Source organism: Xyrauchen texanus, chromosome 38 (genome assembly GCF_025860055.1).
Source record: "Xyrauchen texanus isolate HMW12.3.18 chromosome 38, RBS_HiC_50CHRs, whole genome shotgun sequence".
Lineage (NCBI taxonomy): Eukaryota > Metazoa > Chordata > Actinopteri > Cypriniformes > Catostomidae > Xyrauchen > Xyrauchen texanus.
The window spans coordinates 14,935,211-14,957,392 of record NC_068313.1 but is presented as its reverse complement, the minus strand read 5'-3'; the positions used below and the strand labels follow the sequence as shown (position 1 = coordinate 14,957,392).

The 22,182-nt window shown below is 40.4% G+C and overlaps 1 protein-coding gene across 1 annotated transcript; it reads right to left on the bottom strand.

Moving 5' to 3' along the window:
* Positions 1–771: 771 nt before the first annotated feature.
* On the bottom strand, positions 772–21,949 carry LOC127631877 (uncharacterized). The gene is made up of 14 exons (XM_052110267.1): positions 21,835–21,949; positions 17,976–18,302; positions 10,367–10,675; positions 9,235–9,522; positions 9,001–9,148; positions 8,626–8,798; positions 8,240–8,527; positions 5,581–5,892; positions 5,171–5,458; positions 4,868–5,024; positions 2,305–2,465; positions 1,682–1,757; positions 1,302–1,332; positions 772–1,209 (listed from the first exon to the last, which is right to left on the bottom strand). The coding sequence occupies exons 1-14, from the start codon at positions 21,899–21,901 to the stop codon at positions 1,063–1,065; spliced, it is 2,772 nt and encodes a 923-aa protein (XP_051966227.1). The 5' UTR covers positions 21,902–21,949; the 3' UTR covers positions 772–1,062.
* Positions 21,950–22,182: the final 233 nt, after the last annotated feature.

Here is a 22,182-nt window from a genome sequence, read left to right as displayed (position 1 = left end):
TAACATTCAAACCCAGTTCTTGCATTTCTCACTGGCAAAAATAATTTTGTGTGCCCCTAGTGTAGAAACACCATAATGGTTGTGTCATAAAGGTCAGATAAATATGCAATGAAATAACCCTATCTTTTACGGTTAAAAATGCATTTACTCATGCGTCGTGCATCACATAAGTATCCAGTACACTGCTAGTTGACGTAGCTTAGTGATATAAAATAAAATTAATACTTCACTGTTTTACCAAACTCTGGTTAGTTTGTCTGTTTGCTTGCATTTTGCAGATTAAAATGTAATTTGTATTTAAGGTTAGATGTATAGGGAGTTTTGAGTCTGATGGTATAAGTTCATAAGCTGTGATGAGAGGTGTCAGACATCCGGTGCGGCCAAATAATTTTCCACATTCACAGGCAGTAATTTTTACTCACATTTGTTCACACGCTAGATACCTGTTTTCCCATTGTTGCAGGATGTTATTTAGCAAATGAGCTTAAACTTGCTAACCAACTGTCTGGCCCACCCAGTGAGTCCTATAGCCCACATCAAAACATCTTAGTGCTGGGGCCAGACCTGTATTAAAGGCAGATCTACTATACAGCTCCACCACCCCATACTGCATGATCACCAGAGGGTGCTACAATGTTACAGATTTGACTCTGATTGAAATGTATACCGGTAAACAAGACTGAAGAGTAAAGTTAAAGTTCCAAATCTACACAAATCAGATTCAAACAACAATTTAAAGAGATAATACAAATTTATTAAAATATTCTCAGAATCTTTATACAATCATTGCCTCTTCTTTAGTACAGCACAAAGTATAGAAAGCAATACCAAGCTATTTCAATGTGACATCTTACCTGACAGCTAGTATTAGTTATTAAAGAAAAATGCTATAGCTGCCTTATTATAACAACAACAAATACATTTTTAATACTGATGTAAACAAATTGCAATGTATATATCAAAGTTGTAATGTATGGCTCAGAAACACAGTTGAAGGAGGTCTAATGCTACTGCTTTAAACATCTTGCTCCATTTTTTCCCTCGTAAAACCCAACGGATGCCTCACACCGTGCTTTTAGCATCAAAAACAATAGAATAGTGCACAAGTTCAGCATTGTCAGGCCCCACCCCACTTGGAAGCACCGTTTTTTCTGGGCAGCGAGGATCCTGCATCAGGGCTGCAAGAGACTCACGCTCTCTCCTGTTTTTCTTTTGCAATAAAATGTACATTTCATGAGCCATTGAAATCTTATTTGACAAACAATTATAATTGTTATATAACACATGAATAACAAAAGTACCTTGTTTGATGAGTGACTCCCACTCGTTTTACTAGAAACACACAAATGGATAAGACATGCATATAATAAAAGTACTTTTTGTTGAAAAAGCAGAACAGCAATTAGATACTTTCACAATTCAATAAAATCAACATCACCAGTCTCCACCACCAAGACCGAAAAAAAATCTGTTTTTGTTGAGTGAGTAGTGAGTTGTGGTCACTGCGGTGTTCCTACCAGCCTGCACAAACCACTATGTATCCTGTTTATGAACGCTATGCATGCCATTGGTCTAGGTAAACTACCTTGTTTCCTGTTTGCCTCAATGCTCGCACCTGTATTGTAGTATCCGGCAAAACAGCTAAATTAACCTGAGCTTGTGAGAAAATGAGGCTACTCACCAAAGGACACACAAAACGACAATCAAGATCAGTGCGATTGCTGCGGCCGACGAGAAGCAGATGGTGATAAAAATCACTGTAGAATGAAACAAATAGTGAGTTCAATAATATGGGAAGCTTCATATAACAAGTGAAAGCCAATTCACTACCAGGCATCTTTATAGATAAACCATATGGCCAAAAGTATGTGGACACCCCCGTTTAATTAACTGGTTTGGCTATTCCAGTAAATCCAGTGAAGATAAATCTTAATTCCACACTAAAATGACATTCTAGAGAAGTGTGTGAATTGCAAAAGTGAGACAGGGAAGGCTTTCCACTAGATGTAGTGCAGGGATTTACTCTCGTTAATTAGAAGTCAGGCACTTATAGTTGGGCGATAGGATCTGGCTCGTACTTGCCATTCCAATTAATTCCAAAGTTGTTTAATGGGTTCACGTCTGAGCTTTGGTCAGGCCAGTCATGTTGAAAGCATACAATTCTTTAGAATGTCACTGTATAGTGCAGCATAAAGATTTGTCCTTGCATAAATTACTGGAATAGCCAAACATGTTAATTAGAAGGGGTGTCCACATACTTTTTGCCAGATATCGTAGGACTGATACAGTATGTGGAATACTCACAGTGTTGATTCTCTTCACTAGTTACAACCAACCTAATGGAGATTGTAGCCTTGTGGTGGTGGTACGAGACATGGCATATGTACAGCCCTGCATCCAATTCAGATATTGGCTCTTGAAAAACCAATGCCATGCCTTCAGTGTATGCTGCTGACCCGTCTTCCCTGGTATAAGAAAATGGAGGTATCTTAAGGATCAACATTAGTATATACAGTATACTAAAAACAATGAATGTATGTTGAGAAGGTTGAACTGTCTATAATTTAGTTTCACATTGCTATTAAAAAATTGTTAATTAAAACACTATATTTCTAATCATTATTACATTAATAATTTCAGAGCATTATTGCTATTGTAATTTCTGTTTAAATACATTTATGCCACCTCTGTGCATCATGAAAGAGTCTGTCTAAATGCACCTCTTCGTGGTAACTATTTGCTGCTTTAGATACAGCTTCTGTGCCATGTGTCTCCCTTAATAAATAACTAAATGTATAAACAGCTGGATCCCCCAAGATTTCTGAGTCATTCGATAAATATAACATATTAAAAATAACGCAATCATGGCCCCTGACTATTTTTAAATGACTTAACCCTTGTGCATCCTTGTGGACATTTTTGGCTTTTTCAGTTTTGATTTTTTGATAACTTTGTCTTTGTTAATGCTAACTGCATAAAATTTTCCACAGGTGTGAATTTTTATTGGAATTTTAATATTTCACCCTATTTTCTTTAAAAAAATATTTTTTGCACTAGTTACACAAAATACTCCTTCTTAGCGTCGTTTTGGACAAAAATGGCACATTGAAACCCATTAAAACTGCGATTTTTAATCCCAGTGCCATTTAACTATAAAATTATGCAATCTTGTTTAACATGCTTTCATTATGTTGGCAAGGCTTCAAAATTTACATTTTAAATATTTTTTACCAGATCGTGCCATTTTTTCAGGTTTGGCATATCATACGCTTTTGTTGTTGTTTTCTGCTGTTTTTGGCTTATGCATATTATAGAGCCAATTAGATACATTATGAATATATAATTTTGTGAGTGTGTTGGTATGGATTTCAGAGTGTGGTTTGTATGTGTCTGAGGCTCTAATAATAAAAATAAAAAAATTCTGTTTAGCATTTATTAAATTGAAAATAATTATAATTATTATATTTTTTATAAAAAACAACAGTGACATTATGTAAACAAACCGGCGTTTAAAGTGTTAAAATTCTGAAAATAAATGAATGTTTGGTAGTTATGATTGGAACTGATGCTGGTTAAAATATAAGTCATATAGAAAAAAATATTATTCTATAATATTTTTATGACACTTTTTTGACATGGCCATTTTTGTCCATTATGGACCTGAGTGGTAGCTTTATTTTAAATCTGATACTGCATAAAAAATATGAAAGCATCAAAATGAATGTTGTTGTTAATCATTGACATATCCGAGGCTCTAATAATCAAAGAAAAACAATTCTGCTTAGCATCTATTAAATTGAAAATAATTACTATTTTTCATTTTTTCCTAAAAAAAACAACAGTGGCATTATGTAAACAAACCAGCGTTTAAAGGGTTAAAATTCTAAAAATGAATGAATGTTTGGTCATTATGATTAGAGCTGATGTTGGTTAAAAAAATTATGTCAGTCAAAGTGGAAAAAAATATAAATCTATAATATTTTTATGACAGTATTTGGACATGGACATTTTTGTCCATAATGAACCTATGTGTAACTTTTTTTAATTGATGCACAAGGGTTAAGTAGTTTCCTTCCAATGAAGCAATTTAATCTTGAAGTATCACTTTCATGTTTTTGCAACTCGCAGTCAGCAAGAGTCAGTCAACGCAGCTCCAGCTGTACAGGCAAAAAACAGGCAGCTGTTCAAAGACAGCTTGACAGAGCAGAGTGCAGAGGTCTGAGCATTGAGATGGAGACACCTTGATTGAAATGGAAATTACGACAAACAATAGCATCACTAATTGTATTGGGTATAAATTCAACACATTTTCTTATTCTCTCCCTGAGCAATTTTAAGTTGAAGCTACTCTTTAAAAAAATAGATAGCTACACTACAATCTTTTAAGAAAAGGGCCTAACAATGTTGAAGCATTATCTCTTTTTAAATACTGTATATAAATTCAGTATTAGACTGCATTGAGCATATACACCACCATGTAAATTAATGAATCAAACACAGTGGTGGAAAGCAGTATTTAACTAACTACAACATATATATATTTGAGAGCATATTTTGGCACCAAATAACTGATGTCACCTTTAGCAACTTTACTATTTATGTGGTGTGTCAAGTACAATAAAATCTTCTTGGATTTTACATACCAATGCGGTCATTTTGAACTAACCCTTTTCTTCTCTATACATGCCTTTGTGTCTGAAAAATCTATGTGTTGCATTTAGGTTTCAAGGGAGTGCCACTGGACTCTGCCATAGGCCATGATACTGAAATGACAAATATGCTCTTTCTGCATCATCGATGCGTGTCAAATGGTATGATATATGTGAATGCTGTGTGTTGTGCATAATTTGAGCATGACTCAGCATACCTGTAGCATTGAGTCTTGTATGATGGTGTATTGCCATGGGCTCTGAGAAGTATCATCTGGTGAAAGAGGTTTTCTTTCAAAGTCAATCTGTGTTCATGTAGCCCATGAGTTCTACGTTCAAGTGTGGTTTCGTTTAAAACCTCAATAGATGAGATAACTGCGGAAGAAAAAGCAGATTGCATTCAGCAACAAAGACAGCTTCAAAGAGAGCTGAATGGCAAATAAATCATAACAATTTCACTATCTCCAGTTTCTTCTTTAACAGGGCCCATTGTAGCTTGAAAAAATAAAAATTATGCTTACGATATTTTGGAACTGTTTTTGCCCATCTCTCAACTTTGCCGCCCTCATTCTGGATCAAACATATCAACTCTTTTCCCTCATACTGACTGAGTTGAAATTCAAAGGTTGAATTGACTTGTACTTTAATTCCATTGTACTTGGCCTGAACAGGTGCATGAACTATAGTGTCTTCACCAGGAAGGACCCAGGAGATGTTCGGTTTCACTCCATCACCACTGTACTCACACACAGCATACCAAAGATGATTGTATTGCTCTTCTCCCACATACACACGGCTTGCAGACAACCCTGAAATTAAAGAGGTTTTAGGTTCTAGTCTGTCAGCCAGAATATATATATATATATACATGCATACAGTAAATCAAGCTCGGCTTCCCAGTGATTATTTAATGAAATAAAACATACAGTACCTAAAGTTGGGAGGTCAATGCTCTTATTCTCTGGTTTCTCTAATCCTTGGTGCTCAACCACACAGATCACAGTGCATCCGGCATACAAGTAAATTGGAACGTGTGCCACACTTTGAGCAGTCAGCATATGACTCTCCTGATACTTATACTGACTCATTACACGCTCAATAGAATTAATGTCGCTGTCACAGTATTCTGTATTCCAGGTGATAGTTGTTGCTGGACTTTTACTCTCCACCGAACACAGCAGCCTAGTATATGCAATACCATTCTCCCATTTAATACTGGACTGCAACGTTATATTCGGTGGTGCTGCCAAAAAGACAATAATAACAAAAACTGCTATAATGGTTTGGCTGAAACATTTGAAGTCAACCATCTGTAAATATCTAAAGCAGTGGTTCTCAACGTGTCGACTGCAATCCAAAAATAGGTTGCAGGCCTGTTCTGGTTCACAGATGGCAGGGAAAAACAATGCTGAATCCAAATAATTAAATGCACCATATAAATAGGCAGATGGCATCATGGTTATGTTGCATCACATAACCTCATCCTCCAGAACCATGAACAAAACTTTGCAAGGTTAAAAAATAAAATACAATCCAGACTAAATACTGATTCACTCACAGCAAGGATGTGCCGACTACAATAAGTTATGTGCTGTGAATTGTTTGCTGCTGAGACCGTGAAAAATATCAAGAAACATTGAAAGTCGATGAATATTTAGGAACCAAACACTTTTTTGCATATTGTTGGGTCAAGGTAATTCTATAGGAATAGTTCACCCAAAAAATTTAATTATTTTATTATTTACTCTACTGTCACTTCAAACTCATGTGACTACTTTCATCTGTAGAACACAAAAGGTTATTCACAGTGTTCAATATTGAAATTGAATGGTGACTCTGATCTGTCAAACTCAAAAAAGAGCAAAAAAGCACTATAAAACAACAGAAAAAGTAATCGATATGATTCATGTCCTATATTTCAAGTCAATGAACACTTTGAATGACAAAAAACAATATTTAACAAAATTTTAAACATTTAAGTCGTTTTTCACTTGCAAATCATATTACTCTGTAAATCAAATATGGTGGCTTTATGCTTTGGAATGAGGTTGGTCAGGCTACACGAAGAAAACAGTGAGGTTAGATGTTATTGTCTTATCCACCATATTCGATTAATTAATTAACAGTTTTTACTAATGATTTGACTGAGAGTGAATAACAACTTCAATTTCATTACACAAAGTGATTGTATGTCTTCAGAAAACTTGTAATCTAGTGCATTTGTCATTTTGATTATGCTTAATATCCCAATATACAGGTGCGATGACATTTTGAACCAAATCTTACCAAAACTAATGTTTTGATTTAGTTTGTTTCGGTGGTTCGCAACAGCTTGCTAGGGCGACCTTTGAGGAAAATTTTGTACCGGCTGCTAAACACCTTCTCACGACCATTAGTCTAAGATGATGATGTGATAGGTGGGTGTGACCAGAGACTCCACCTACTTTGACGCAAACTTCTTTTCAGGTTTATATCATCGCTCTAGTCTGTTGAGGTCAGACAGAGGTAACAGGTAGGTTGTAACATCAACATGAACATTTTGGGGTGCTGAGTTGCCGAGCTGGTGCAGACATACTGATATTTTTACGATTGTTCAAAAGATTCAGAGAAAAGGAATTGCAATTAAGCTTGGTGTCGATGACCCAAAATTAAACAAAGCAACATGGAAAAACATCCGAGACCAACTTGGAAAAGCAATGAAAAGAATAAAGGGCAAGAATGGACATGAGGCATTTATCAACAAAGTACCCAGGATGTTCTTGGAGATGTCCTGGTTCAAACCTTTTGTTCGGCATTGACAAACTGTGTCGAACATGCCATTTCTCGAAAAGGTAAGCTAATGTTATCCAATCTGTGGTATATCTTAGTCAATATCAATCGCTAGCTCTAGCTAGTTAGAACTAGGTTCTGTCGTATTTTCAACTTATGTTTGTCTAAACAGAAAGCTATCTAATTGTTTGTAAAGTAGACCTTGCTTATTGTTGTGTTGTTGTTACGCACGTCATATATTTAAATGCCCATCTAAAACACCGCCCCCATACTGTGCTTGTATGACAGCTGGAAGTTTTTCAGGGCCTTTACTGTGGTTTCGTTTTTTGTTCTTTTTATGAACTTGACAGACTGGAGTCACTATCACTTTCATAATACCAATTAACCCTGAGAAGACTCTTTTGTTTTCCATAAAAGAAAGTCATGCAATTGGGTGAGTAAAGAATTGTTATTTTTGGGTGCATTCCTTTAATAAATTTCAATATTTTATTTTAAATATTGAATTTTGTTTATGTTGACTTTGCCACTTGTGTCCAATTTACTGTAAAATCTCTGAAGTAAAATAGGTTGAGAACCACAGTTCTAAAAAAACTAAGGCTTTGTCTCAAAACCTAGAGAGCTGCCTACCTCAACAGCATTTGTGGGCCTAATGGTGACATGGAGATTTTTGTGCCAAATGTGCTTTTGATGCCCCAAAATACTCTGTAGGAAGCAGCTCAATATATTTTGCAACATTGCCTATAATTTAAAAAAAAAACTGGAAATAATTTATAAACAATAAAGAGGCATTGATTATGATGATTGAAGTCACATTGCCTTACCACACTTGGGAATAGTAAACCATCGTCCTTCGTTTCCTGTGAAATGTGGATGTTGGACTATGCACTCAATTTTGTGTTCACGATGCATGCACATGGGCACATTTACCACACTTCTGACAGAATATGATCCATTACAGGAAACAACATCTGACTGAACTGTACTAATCAGCTCTTGTGGAATGATCCAGGACACGTTAGCGGCAGGGACACCATTGGAGGCCAAACACTCAATGTAAATGTGGTTTGAACTAACATTGTGATTCAAACTAATATTAGGGGCGATTGTCTCTGAAAAAGACAAACAGGTTAACTTTACCATTGAGGGATGGTTGTAGAGTGTAAAAGTTAAAACAGTGTGTTGATATAACATTTTCATAGCAGACTACCTGGTAAGAGGACTTTCGGATTTACTTCAATTTTCATCTGTAAGGAGGCCAAATGTTTACGATAAGAGGCCTGACAAATGTATTGTCCTGCATGGTGAAGGTCCTCAATAGGTCCTTTGATAAAGAGATCACTGCCAACCACATCCACATCCTCAGGGAGTGGTTGGCCATCCCTTTATCAAACAGATACAAAAGAGCAGAGTAGACATTTCACAACTTAGTTCAATGTCTTTATGCTATACTCACTATTATGGAATCTAATATTTCAATGCAGAATTGACATTATATGTTCTGGGTAAAAATTTTGAAATTAATATTTTTATTTGACTATATGACTTTTCCTTAATGGGAATAATATATGATATTAAGTCTTACTTGATACAGCTGATTTTATAACTTGGTACATTGCCTAAAACATCCATACTGATTTTGAGGTTAGTATCCCCTTCCTCAAACACCAATAAAGTCTGATTTCCACCATTAATAGCAAGACTATGGTCCTTTAACTGAAGGGAAGAAAGACCTAGAAATAAAGTATTTATAAATTAAATAACTTATAAACATTCTACTTGTGCTTATCTATTCAGTTAAAATTGTGCTGGTACTCACTGTAAATTGGCAAAGTAAAGGTCCTTGTGTATATAAAAGGCAGAAGTGTGTAGCCAAATATGCATGTGATTTCTTCGCCCTCATACAGATCTGACAGGAACCGGTATGAACTAGTAACTGAATCTGTTTTTGAGATGTTTCTCTGTAAAGGTGGTGCATATTTTAATTCAGGCAGCATCCATGTGATGTTTGGATGAGGCCTCCCCCCTTTCGCTGAACAGATGACCTCTTGAAAGTCCTCGCCCTCTACTTTGACCAGGACTGTCTCCATTGTCATAACAGGAGAAACTGTTAAAGTGGAGAAAATGTACTATAAGTACAGGCTGAAGAAATACTCAGTATATATTTTTTTTTTTTCAAAAGCAGGGAAGTATGTATGGGAGTTTACTTATTAAGTTAAATAAGCTGACATTTGAGTTTTGGGGAATTTATAAACTACAATTTATAAACTCTAAAGGCTAATATTGAGATATGAATTTGCCAACAAGCCATTGTTTTGATATTGTATGTCAAATACAAATGTGAAATAACTCTGAAGCACTGTCAATTATCTTTCTATTCTAGTTTTCTATTTTAATAGAAATATCTCTGTGGTGTACCTTCAGAGTATGTAATGTTTGTGGTTGTACAGCTGCTGAAAATATGAGGCTTATACAGGAAACACATGCAACGCCCTCACAAAGAGCAGACAGCAAACTTAATTTCTCAGACCTGTGTTTCTGTCGTGTACCCTATGTTTCATCCCGAACAAACTTAGCCTATGCACAAGTAGAGAAAAGTTTTTTTTTTGCTTCAAGGCAACTCAGTCCACTCGGCAGCCATCTTCACTTGAGAATGCTACCAGGCAACTATTTTCAATGAATACAAGTGGCATACAAGTACAGCTCCTATCTACTTGAATGGAGAAAGACAGAAATATCCAAAATGATTGGTCAAGATTACGATCAAAGAACAGATTTCAAATCAGCATTACAATCTGACAATATAGTCAAATAAATTGCTCTTCTTTAGCTCCCATTAATTTCAATACAAGTGGTCCGTCTTGGGCTAAACAGTCTCCGTTTACATTCACTGACACTTTGTCTTTCTGTTTCTTATGTACTGATTGTGAACTTGTCAAAGCTGAACTTACCAAATGTGTCCACCTCGATGGTGGCTCTTTTAGGTTCAGTAAAAGTTGGATGTTTGATGACACAGGTGACAGCACTCTCGTTATTCATAATTAAGGCAAATCGAAGTACACTGATTGAACTGGTTGTGCCATTGGAATGAGTCATATTAAACATGTTCACAGAGAAGATGTCATCTCTTGGAAGGGCACCATGGATCTCCCAGCTAATGAAAGCTTGAGGCTTGGCATTGGCTGCAGAGCAAATGACAGCTTGGTAGAGGGTCCCGTTCACTACCTCCTCCTTCACTGTGATATCAATATCAGGCCGGGCTTAGAGACAAAACAGAGATATTGATGACTTTTTTGGGAGTATAAAATCAAAAAATGGAATTACAGGTGTTTAAGACCAAATTAAAAGAAAAGTTCGCCTAAAAATTATTTCTTGTGTACACCCTTGTGTCAATCCAAACGAGTGTGATTTCCCAACCTAGTCTCATAAATACACATTAAATGCCTACATTTTCACTAAACGTTTTTTAACGTGGCTTGTTGTATGCATTGCAGTAGTTTCCAGGTGAGATGAACACTAGAGGCACTAACAGTGTTGCCAGATTGGGCCGATTCCGGCACTTTTGGGCCATTTTTGATTGAATTGTGGAGGGAAAAATGTGCTTAGGTAGGTGGATAAAATTTGGGCGGGTTTGGAATGACATTCACGGGTTTTTAAATGTATAAAATTAAGCAGTTCTATTGCCTATGCAGCCTAAATAAAGAAAGGTTTTTTTTTTACATTCAGGAAGGTTTTGTTTTTCTGATTACCACTTTTTACTGATTCACACAATTGACAAAGAAAAGAAAAACATATATTCACAGAATCAACATTTAAGACAATATAAGAGCTACGGCCCAGAATAAACACTATCTGATCTATATGTATAAGTGATATAAGTCATAACTTAATCGGTTAGCCAAAATGTTTTACAATATTTAAACGTCTAGCTGGACCAGGGAAATTGTACGTTTTTTTAACACTCACTTGGACCTTTGTCCTTTTTAAGAATCAGACTGATCTGGGATTGTGTCATGGTTGGCGGAAGCTTTCCATTCTTTAATGATTCCATATAAACTTCTAGCAAAATTGGAGCCAATTCTGTAGCATAAGATCTAAAACATTCAGCGGCAAAGCCATCTGGCCCCGGAGCCTTGCCTGTAGGCAAGGCCTTAATTACCTCGTCAATCTCCTCTAAGTTTAAAGATAATTTTTTGCTCAGATGTCAGTTTAGGAAGTTCTAATGGTTCCACAAAGTTTCTAATATCTTCAACTGTAGATGAAGATGTGGAAATATAAAGATCAAGATAGAATTCTTTAAAAGCATTATTAATATCAGTGGCTGAGGTAAATATTTCACAACCAGCAGATTTCACTGAGGGAATGGTAGAAAAAAAGACTGTCTCTGTTTTATATATCTAGTCAGAAGCTTCCCTGCTATGTCCAATGACTCAAAGTATGACTGTCATGCCCTGAATAACCAAAACTCCACCTTCAACAACAAAATTGTATTATATCTGTATTTCAATCGAGTCAGTTCTCTGAGACCATTAGATGACATTCGGCACTTCAGCTCTTCTTCGGCACTTTTAATATTCCCTTCAAATTTCACTAGTTCTTGTGCTTAGGATTTTTTGGTGAATGAGGCATACTGTATGATCCAGTCCCTAAGAACCACCTTAAGTGCCACCCAAGCCACACCCACAGAGGATACTGAGGACCAGTTGGTCTCCATATAAACATTGATTTCAGTCTTCAGCATTTGTTGGAATTCAGGATTTTGCAAAAGGGATACATTAAACATTCAGGAATGTTTTAAACAATCCTTGGGCTGGAAATCAGTTAACTAATCTGGTGAAGCAAAAATTGCTTGTACTCACACAAATCATGATTAAAAAGACAGATTTTCAGTTCATAAACACTTTTTGTCCTATTCCTCACACGATGCCATGACTAGAAACTTATAGAGCATGAGCTATTAGGAGATACATTTTAATATTTGTATTACATGACCAACTCTATTTATTAGCTTGTTCAAGTGCAATCAAATTGCACATTAGCTCAATTGATAGAGTGTTGCACTTGCAATGTAAAGAACCAGGGAAAAAGTCTTAAACAGTACGCAAGTTCACACTTGAAGCAAAGGTGTCATTGAAGCACTACAAAATGACTTGGTTTGTTCAGCAATTGGGTTTTTCATCTTGCATTTGCCTGTATGACACTACTGGTTAAATATAGGTTTAAGATGGTAAGGCAGGTTTTGTTAACTTAAACCTCATCTGTTTAGGTGTGGACATTTTATCTCGGAACTGCCGCAATTCTTGTAAGGACCTACATAATATAATTTTAACAGAATGTCGCCACAATCACATAATTTTGATGAGATCAAGCTTGATTTTCTTTCTTTCACAGAACACGGGAGTTGTTTTGCAAAATGTCCTGGGAACAGGGTTAGGGTTAGGGTTTAGCGTTTAGGGTTAGGGGTTAGTGTTAGGTTAAGGGGTAAGGTCAACAGTGTAACTACTGATGTACTTAAACACAGATACTTCAAACGTAAGTACAATGCAACAGCACGTATGTACATAATAAGTACATTATATATACAAATACTTAAGTGCATAATAGTTAGACATCGAATATAAAGTGTGTCAGAGAATGCAGATGAAAAAAAATGTTATTGGTTGGTTCCTCAACCAAAGATATTGTTTGGCTGCTTTGAAAAACTTTGAAAAAGCATGGTGCACAAGTCTTTGGGATCACTTTTTTACTAATTTTTTGTGATTTTTGCAGCTCAATAGCCCTATTTCCATTCATTTTCTGTCACGAACCCCGCTCCCTCGCTCCGCCCCCTCGAGCTTCCACGCTCGTTCCGCCCCCTCGAGCTCCCACGCTCGTTCCGCCCCCTCGAGCTTGCACGCTCTTTTTGCTCGCTCGAGCCCTCACGCCCACTTTGCTCCTACTCGCTCACATGCTCGTAGGCAATCTCCCTTCCTCGAGTTTCTCACGCGTTTCCAATCCCCCAGAACATTATGACCACCGGCACTCGCGTCATCTGCACTCCTGCACATTAGTTTCACCTGCACTCGTCTCATCACCTGTCATGGTTTACACCTGCACTTGCCCCTATATATATCACTACCCTTTCGTCTCACGGTTGTTGGTTATTGTATTTAGTTTCCCGTGTCTTTGCCCCCCGCTAGTCTCGTCTAGTTTTGACCTCCTCTCGTTCACCTCTTAGCTTGCCAGCTCCCCTTGTTCCCCTGTCTTTTGCTCCCACTAGTCTCGTCATTTTCCTCTTGATTCCCCGGCTTTCGAGCTCCCCTTGTTCCCCTGTCTTTTGCTCCCTCTAGTCCCGTCTCGCTGATTCTGATTACCCCGGCTTTGACCCCCTACGCTCTCGTTGACCACTCTCTCCTGGATTTGCCCCTTTACCCTATCTTGATTCCCCGGCTTCGATTTAACGCTCACCCTGACCATTCTTCACTGGATTTGCCCTGTTTTTGTACTGTTGCCTGCTTTGTTGGAATAAAGCAGTTTTCTCCGACATTGTGACTGTCTCGTCTTGTGTTTGTGTGTGCGGGTTACATTTTCATTGTCTGTAAAACAGGGGAGTCAAACCTTGGAGGTTTTTGTTATGGATTTTTGTGCCCTGGCGTACCAGGTGAATTTTGATGAGGTGGCTATGAAAGACATTTTTCAATGTGGACTGAATGAGCCAACCTCATCATTCATGCCAGGTGGTCGCTGCTCTCTCAACCTGGCTCAGTTTATTGACCTCGCCCTACTGTACGCTGGTTCCTCGTTTACTGTGGGGGAGGCAGAGACTGAACCAGCGTTCCATACCACGGCCCCCGTCTTGAAGCCTACCACGGCCCCCGTCTTGAAGCCTACCACGGCCCCCATCTTGAAGCCTACCACGGCCCTAGTCCCGAAGCCTGTCGCGGCCCTAGTCCCGAAGCCTGTCGCGGCCCTAGTCCCGAAGCCTGACGCGGCCCTAGCCCGAAGCCTGACACGGCCCTAGCCCCGAAGCCTGTCACGGCCCTAGCCCCGAAGCCTGTCACAGCCCTAGCCCCGAAGCCTGTCACGGCCCTAGTCTCGAAGCCTGTCACGGCCCCAGTCCCGAGGCCTGACACGGCCCCAGTCCCGAAGCCTGACATGGCCCCAGCCCCGAAGCCTGACACGGCCCCAGTCCTGAGGCCTGTCACGGCCCCAGTCCCGAAGCCTGTCACGGCCCCAGTCTCGAAGCCTGGCACGGCCGGCGAGTCAGTGCCCATGCCCGCCACAGCCAACGAGCCAGCGGCCATGCCCGCCATGGCCAACGAGCCAGCGCCCATGCCCGCCACGGCCGGCGAGCCAGCGCCTGTAGCCTCGACCATCCCCGTGGCCACGTCCCCTGTTGGCCGAGGATGCAAGAGAAGGAAGAGGGCCCCTTCTCCCCAGTCTCGTCTTGTGCTCAAGACCGCAGAGGTTCCCTCAGAGTCTTCCACAGTTCTACCGACCTCTGCTCCGCCCCCAGAGTCTTCCACGGCTCTGCTGGGTTCTGCTCCGCCCCCAGAGTCTTCCACGGCTCTGCTGGGTTCTGCTCCGCCCCCAGAGTCTTCCACGGCTCTGCCGGGTTCTGCTCCGCCCCCAGAGTCTTCCACGGCTCTGCGGGTTCTGCTCCACCCCAGAGTCTTCCACGGCTCTGCCGGGTTCTGCTCCGCCCCAGAGTCTTCCACGGCTCTGCCGGGTTCTGCTCTGCCCCCAGAGTCTTCCACGGCTCTGCCGGGTTCTGCTCTGCCCCCAGAGTCTTCCACGGCTCTGCCGGGTTCTGCTCCGCCCCCAGAGTCTTCCACGGCTCTGCCAGCCTCTGCTCAGCCCCTCAGAGCCCTCGCTGGCCTCCGCCTCTCGAGTCTCCCAAGGCTCCTCCTCCCAAGCCTCCCAGGGCTCCTCTCAAGCCTCCCAGGGCTCTTCCTCTCGAGCCTCCTAAGGCTCCTCCTCTCGAGCAGCCCAGAGCTCTACCTCCCAAGCCCCCAGGGTTCTGCCTTTCAAGTCTCTCGAGCCTCCCAGAGCGCCTCTCAGGGCTTCTCCTCCAGTCTTTCAAGGCTCCTCCTCCCAAGCCTCCCAGGGCTCCTCTTCTCAGCCTTCAAGGCTCCTCCTCCCAAGCCTCCCAGGGCTCCCCCTCCCAAGCCTCTCAGGGCTTCTCCTCTTGAGTCTTTCAGGGCTCCCCCTCCCAAGCCTCTCAGGGCTTCTCCTCTCGAGTCTCTCAGGGCTCCTCCCCCCCTCAAGCCTCTCAGGACTTCCCCTCTCGAGTCTTTCAGGGCTCCTCCTCCCCTCGAGCCTCTCAGGGCTCCGTCCCTCGAGTCTTTCATGGCTCCACCCCTCGAGCCTCTCAGGGCTCCGTCCCTCGAGTCTTTCATGGCTCCAACCCTTAAGCCTCTCACGGCTCAGCCTCTCGGAGTCTCTCAGGGCTCCTCCTCCCCTCGAGCCTCTCAGGGCTCCGTCCCTCAAGTCTTTCATGGCTCCACCCCTCAAGCCTCTCACGGCTCAGCCTCTCGAGTCTCTCAGAGCTCCTCCCCCTCTCAAGCCTCTCAGGGCTTCCCCTCTCGAGTCTCTCAGGGCTCCTCCTCCCCTCAAGCCTCTCAGGGCTTCTCCTCTCGAGTCTTTCAGGGCTCCACCCCCTTCCAAACCTCTCAGGGCTTCGTCTCTCGAGTCTTCCAGGGCCCCACCTCTAGAGCCTCTCGAGTCTTCCACGACCTTTTTCCCCGAGCCTCTCACGGCTCTACTCCCAGAGACTCCAGAGCTTCCTAGGGCTCCGCCTCTCAATCCTCCTACGGCTCCGCCTCCCGAGCCTCCCACGGCTCCACCTCCCGAGCCCCTCACGGCTCTGCTCCCAAAGACTCCAGAGCTTTCTATGGCTCCGCCTCTCGGGCCTCCTACGGCTCTACCCCCCGAGACTACAGAGTCTGCCAGGTCGTCGCCTCGGGGACCTCCCATGGCGCCACCTCCATTGGCTCCACCTCCTGAGCCTTCCAGGCCTTCCCCCCTAAAGCCTCCATCGGCTTCACCTCCAGAGCCTTTCAGGCCTTCGCCCCTAAAGCCTCCTTCGGCTCCACCTCCAGAGCCTTCCAGAACCCCACCTCCAGAGCCGCCTACAGTGCCGCCTCTGACGGCACCGCCTTTCACGGCTCAGCCCAGACTTCCTGACCCTCTCCCTGTCCTGTGGTCTCTTCCCTGCCTCCGGACCCTATTCCTGTCCGGTGGTCACCTTCCAGACCCCCGGACCCAGTCCCTGTCCTCCAGTCGCCTTCCAGACCCCCTGACCCTGTCTCTGCCCTACGGCTGCCCCCTAGATCTCCCGACCACCCGCCTGTCCGCTATGTTCCCCCAGACCTTGCCTTGATACTGCCCATTGACCCCATGGACTGTCTCATTTCCCTCTGTGCCCCTTGGACTGCCCTCAATTTTGTTTGTGTGTTTTGTGGGTTGTCTGTTCAGGGTTTTTTGTTTGTTGGGTTCGTCCAGCACCACTTCCTCGCAACCGAGCGCGGCCGTCAGGAGCCGTCCGTTTTAGAGGGGGGAGTACTGTCACAAACCCCGCTCCCTCACTCCGCCCCCTCGAGCTCCCACGCTCGTACCACCCCCTCGAGCTTGCACGCTCTTTTTGCTCGCTCGAGCCCTCACGCCCACTTTGCTCCTACTCGCTCACATGCTCGTAGGCAATCTCCCTTCCTCGAGTTTCTCACGCGTTTCCAATCCCCCAGAACATTATGACCACCGGCACTCGCGTCATCTGCACTCCTGCACATTAGTTTCACCTGCACTCGTCTCATCACCTGTCATGGTTTACACCTGCACTTGCCCCTATATATATCACTACCCTTTAGTCTCACGGTTGTTGGTTATTGTATTTAGTTTCCGTGTCTTTGCCCCCACTAGTCTCATCTAGTTTTGACCTCCTCTCGTTCACCTCTTAGCTTGCCAGCTCCCTTGTTCCCCTGTCTTTTGCTCCCACTAGTCTCGTCATTTTCCTCTTGATTCCCGGCTTTCGAGCTCCCCTTGTTCCCCTGTCTTTTGCTCCCTCTAGTCCCGTCTCGCTGATTCTGATTACCCGGCTTTGACCCCCTCGCTCGTTGACCACTCTCTCCTGGATTTGCCCCTTTACACTATCTTGATTCCCCGGCTTCGATTTAACGCTCACCCTGACCATTCTTCACTGGATTTGCCCTGTTTTTGTACTGTTGCCTGCTTTGTTGGAATAAAGCAGTTTTCTCCGACATTGTGACTGTCTCGTCTTGTGTTTGTGTGTGCGGGTTACATTTTCATTGTCTGTAAAACAGCGAAAAGGACATTTTGCAAAATCACTTCCTACCTGTGTCTAAGGCCATGTTCGCACTGACACATTTTTTTGTTTGAAAACACACTGACTACAACATTTACATCTCTCATCCACACTAGAACAGGAGACCTTCGACAACACTCTCTATTACCACATGATTTGGAAAACGATGATGTAAGTAGTTTCCATAAAAAAAATGGACGGTGTGGATGTGGCCTAAGTTGCATAATTTAATGAAGTGGATCATCTCCATTCATACTCACCAATGACCTTCAGAAACATGTTGTCCTTTGTTTCATCCTCATCAGAGTTGAAGACACATGTGTATTCTCCCTCTACATCAAGACTTGTAACATTCATCTTTACAGTGAGGTTGGTAACTGATGCAGGGACGTCAAAGTTTTCTCGTTTGAAAGAAATTTTATTGAATTTGTAGCCAGCCATTTTCTTGGCAAAATTTGAAGAATCCAGACGGTTCCAGGAGGAGAGCAAGATTTCACTTTGCCCAGTGTACAGACAGTGCAGGTAGACCTCTTCCCCCAAAATCCCTGTCACAACCTGGTCAAGAACCAATTCTTTGGGCACCAAATCTATAAACAAGGAAGGCAATGTAAGTCAAAGATATTTGAAAAATGTGTTTTTGTTTAGAGAGAAAATATTTGTTGACATAGTCCATCACAGTAATCATTAAGGCCATAGCTAATTTTATTTGTTGTACATACTTTCCTCTGCTAACCCAAGATATAAAAAGCACAGTTGGGGGAAGTGTTAGCTCTTGGCACTCTCAATAAACTTTGACAGATTTCTTCATTTGTGATAGGGCAGCCAACAAAGGATTTCTCGACATATCCATTTCACTCTCCCTACTATTGTGTGCAATGAAGCGATCATAGATTAAGCAACCCAAAGTGAATTAAGAAACCCAATTCAAAATCTAAGGATGATACACAAATTCTCACTTTGTAGAACAGCTAAAATACATGTTAAAGGGATTGCTAACCCCAGAATAAACGTTTGTTCATGTGTTTCAAACCCATATGACTTCCATGGAACTTCCAAAAGGATAGTCTCAGTCACCATTCACTTTCATTGTATGGCAGACTGATGCATTGAAAGTGAATAGTGACTGAGGCTTTTTGGTGACTAATCTTTAATCTCGACATTAAATGAAGAATGGTTGCGGTGCATTTTTGAGCAGACCTTCTCTCAAACAAACAACATATGTGAAATCACATGCACAGACAGTCTGGGATGGAAATCGAGTTACTTGGATTTCACAAGTGGAAGCATGTGTTTTAGTTTTTTCAGTCATGTGAAACTTTTCTTTCCAACACAGGCCTTCTACATGTGTGCTGTGTGTTGCTGTAAACCACAAGTATACCACTGTACCTGATTCACTGTAACATTTAACCTATTTCAAATTGAACACCATTCTGTGTTCAAAATCACAGCTGTTCAATGTGTCATCACTACTTTAATTTGATGATGTTACAAATCTTAATACATGGCATGACTGGTGATAACATTGTGAGCAAGGAATTTTCGGCAACAATTTATAACAATGGTCCATCCTTAATAGGTAATTATGCAGGAATTAATGCAGGACAAATGTGTAGTACCACATAAACACTTTAGTTACTACTATTAACTAACATGGAAACACGATTAGCTAATCAGTAATAATAGCGAACAGTATGAAGGAATTACTAATGATTTGGACCATTATTTTAAATAAGGGTCATGGTAACGCATTATTAGTGAATGAGATCTTACTGTTCACATTAATTGTCTCATATCTCAACCATTATTCTAAAGTGAAAACATATTATAAACCATTAATAGTAACTGAGGTGTTACTAGTCAGTTAGTAATGAACACTAAAGTGTGTGTTTCTTCATTTTTTTCCCATTTAATCAAACAGATATTTAACAAACATTCACAGATATTCAAAAAAATGAATACAAAAATCTGGCATTAATTTATGAATCATAGAAATAATTGAACATAATTGCATAGCCTACTTAACTAATTAAACACAGTATTTTTGCAAACCTTTAGCAGGATAATGCTTTTTAATGTGTGGTGCTCACGGTTACTACATGTTTTTAAAGTCATATATCTTAACATAAATTAAAATAATAAATCAAGACAAATATTACAAGTATGTGCTTAAATGACAAGTGTGTAGATTTCCACAAGTCTTCAACAGAAAATCTGAGAAAACCATAGTGCATCTATAAGGCCGAAACCAGTGTACTTCCACCCTAGACAGCCCTCTCTGTAAATATGTAAAATTTTTATCAAATTAATTTGACATGTTTCCTCCATTGCCAATGTGCGGTCTGAACAGAACAGAATGTATGTTAAAGTTTACAGTGTGCAGGCGGAGCAAAGTGAGGGCAAGCAAAATCGTACTCGCTCTTCTTTCATTTTCAGTGTGAGCATCAAATATGGTGAACCCTGATTGGATTAGAAGCTCAATGGACATGACACTACTTTTTTTTATTATTATTGTTTTCACTGGATCCATAAAGTTACTTCACATAAATTAAACACTTCTTGTAAGATTAACCTACAATATTTATTAATAAAAATGTATTTAAAAAATGTCTAGTAAAAAAAAATTATTATGTGTATAATCAAGTGTGTATTCATAATTAATAATGCTTTACCATGGCCCTCACTTTAAAATAATTAGTAATTCCTTCCTGTTTATGTGGTAACACTTGACTCATTACTTATGGGTTACCAAACTTCTTTTAAAAAGAACTCCAGCAATATCAAACCTGCCTAAGTCAAGAATTTGTAATGATCAGAAGAGATATCCCAAGGAATACACATGTTGGGCACATACATCTGTAAACTGACTGTGATACTCTACCAGACACTGTAGCCATGATTTAGAGAGCTGATATAAATTAATTCCAGCAAAGAACACACATGAGGCGCATGTTTCTCTGAAGTCGCATTTCATGATCTTGTTCACAATAAAAACATAATTATCCACATTTTAAGCACATGTTAATGTTTTGATTAGTAATTAATTAGTAGTTATTTCAAATTAGCCATAGTTAGTTAATAGTTCTCAATGAGGCAATTAAAATGAACAGTAATTGTTGATTTCCTAAAAGTGAACTAACTCAGTCATCAGTTCACTATAAATTACTGATTAGTTAACCATGTTTCCATATTAGTTAATATTAGTAACTAAAGTTTTAATGTTGTACTACTCGTTTGTCCTGCATTAATTCCTGCATAATTACCTATTAATGATGGACCATTATTCTAAAGTGTTACCCAAATGTCAAAACATAAAAATCAGGAAACTATTTTAATAAGCAATTTTCATTCTCCGTGCCATCCAAATCATGCATTCTGAATGACTGTCTACTGAACAACTTAAACCACATTTTAATAAGAATTTAATCTTTCTAGGGATCTACTTTCTATTTTTTTCCATGCCCCAGCATTTAGTTTCAGAATGAAAGGAGTATGTGGTTACAAGCTTTGCTCATATAATGATGTCCTCATTAGGCCAGTGGAAATGCCTAAAGCAGGATTTTAAAGAAACTTTACATTCATTGCATGGAGCTTTTCTTATTTCACTATAACCATGAGATGATATCATCATTATGCCACTATTTAATTCAAGAAACATCACACACATACAATTCTGTACTGCAGAAACTAGCACAATTTAAAATAAAAGCAGCTAATAACAATAAAAATACTAAGCCACTTTATACACATAATAACAATAGTTATTATTCAAGGGTAAGATTCTTGCCAGGGTGTGTTCTTTTAGTAATTCACCATGCAAACATTATTACCTTATACTTTCTACAAAACCTGCAGAAAATGGTCAATGGCTGCAAATTTTCTCAGAAAATATATGCTATGTATGAATATCCAACAGTGACATTGATTAAGATTACATGCACAGGTTATGTATCTAATATATGCTAGTAAATTAGATTACTCCATCCAAAATCTGTCCTACTATACAGTTAGCAAAAAGCATGTAAGCAATTCAAAAGGGCCAGGAGATACACAAGCATTTTCTAATTTAAGATGTTCAAAATTAGCCAAAAAGTGTTAAACCTAATAGGATATTAAACCTACCTCGCATTTCCCTGCTATGAGCTAGATTCAGCACCATCCCTAAAAAAAAAAATATTGCATGCCCCATGTTGAAGTCATCAAGGAAGGCAACTGGAGCAAAACACTTGTATATATGTGCCAGGGTGTGTGTACTGTGTGTGTGTCAGAATTTGTGTAGCAGAAGAGGTCAGAGTCATCTTGCAGAGGAGTGTTTGAATGTGTGTTTAAGTGTGTGGTCCTCACATCAAACCCAAAAATAGTCAAGATTTGAATAACCCACAAACTGTCTGTCTACACAGACTTTTTACATAATTTCTTCAAAATAAATGCCATCCCCATTAATTGCTGTCAAAGACATTGTAATATAGC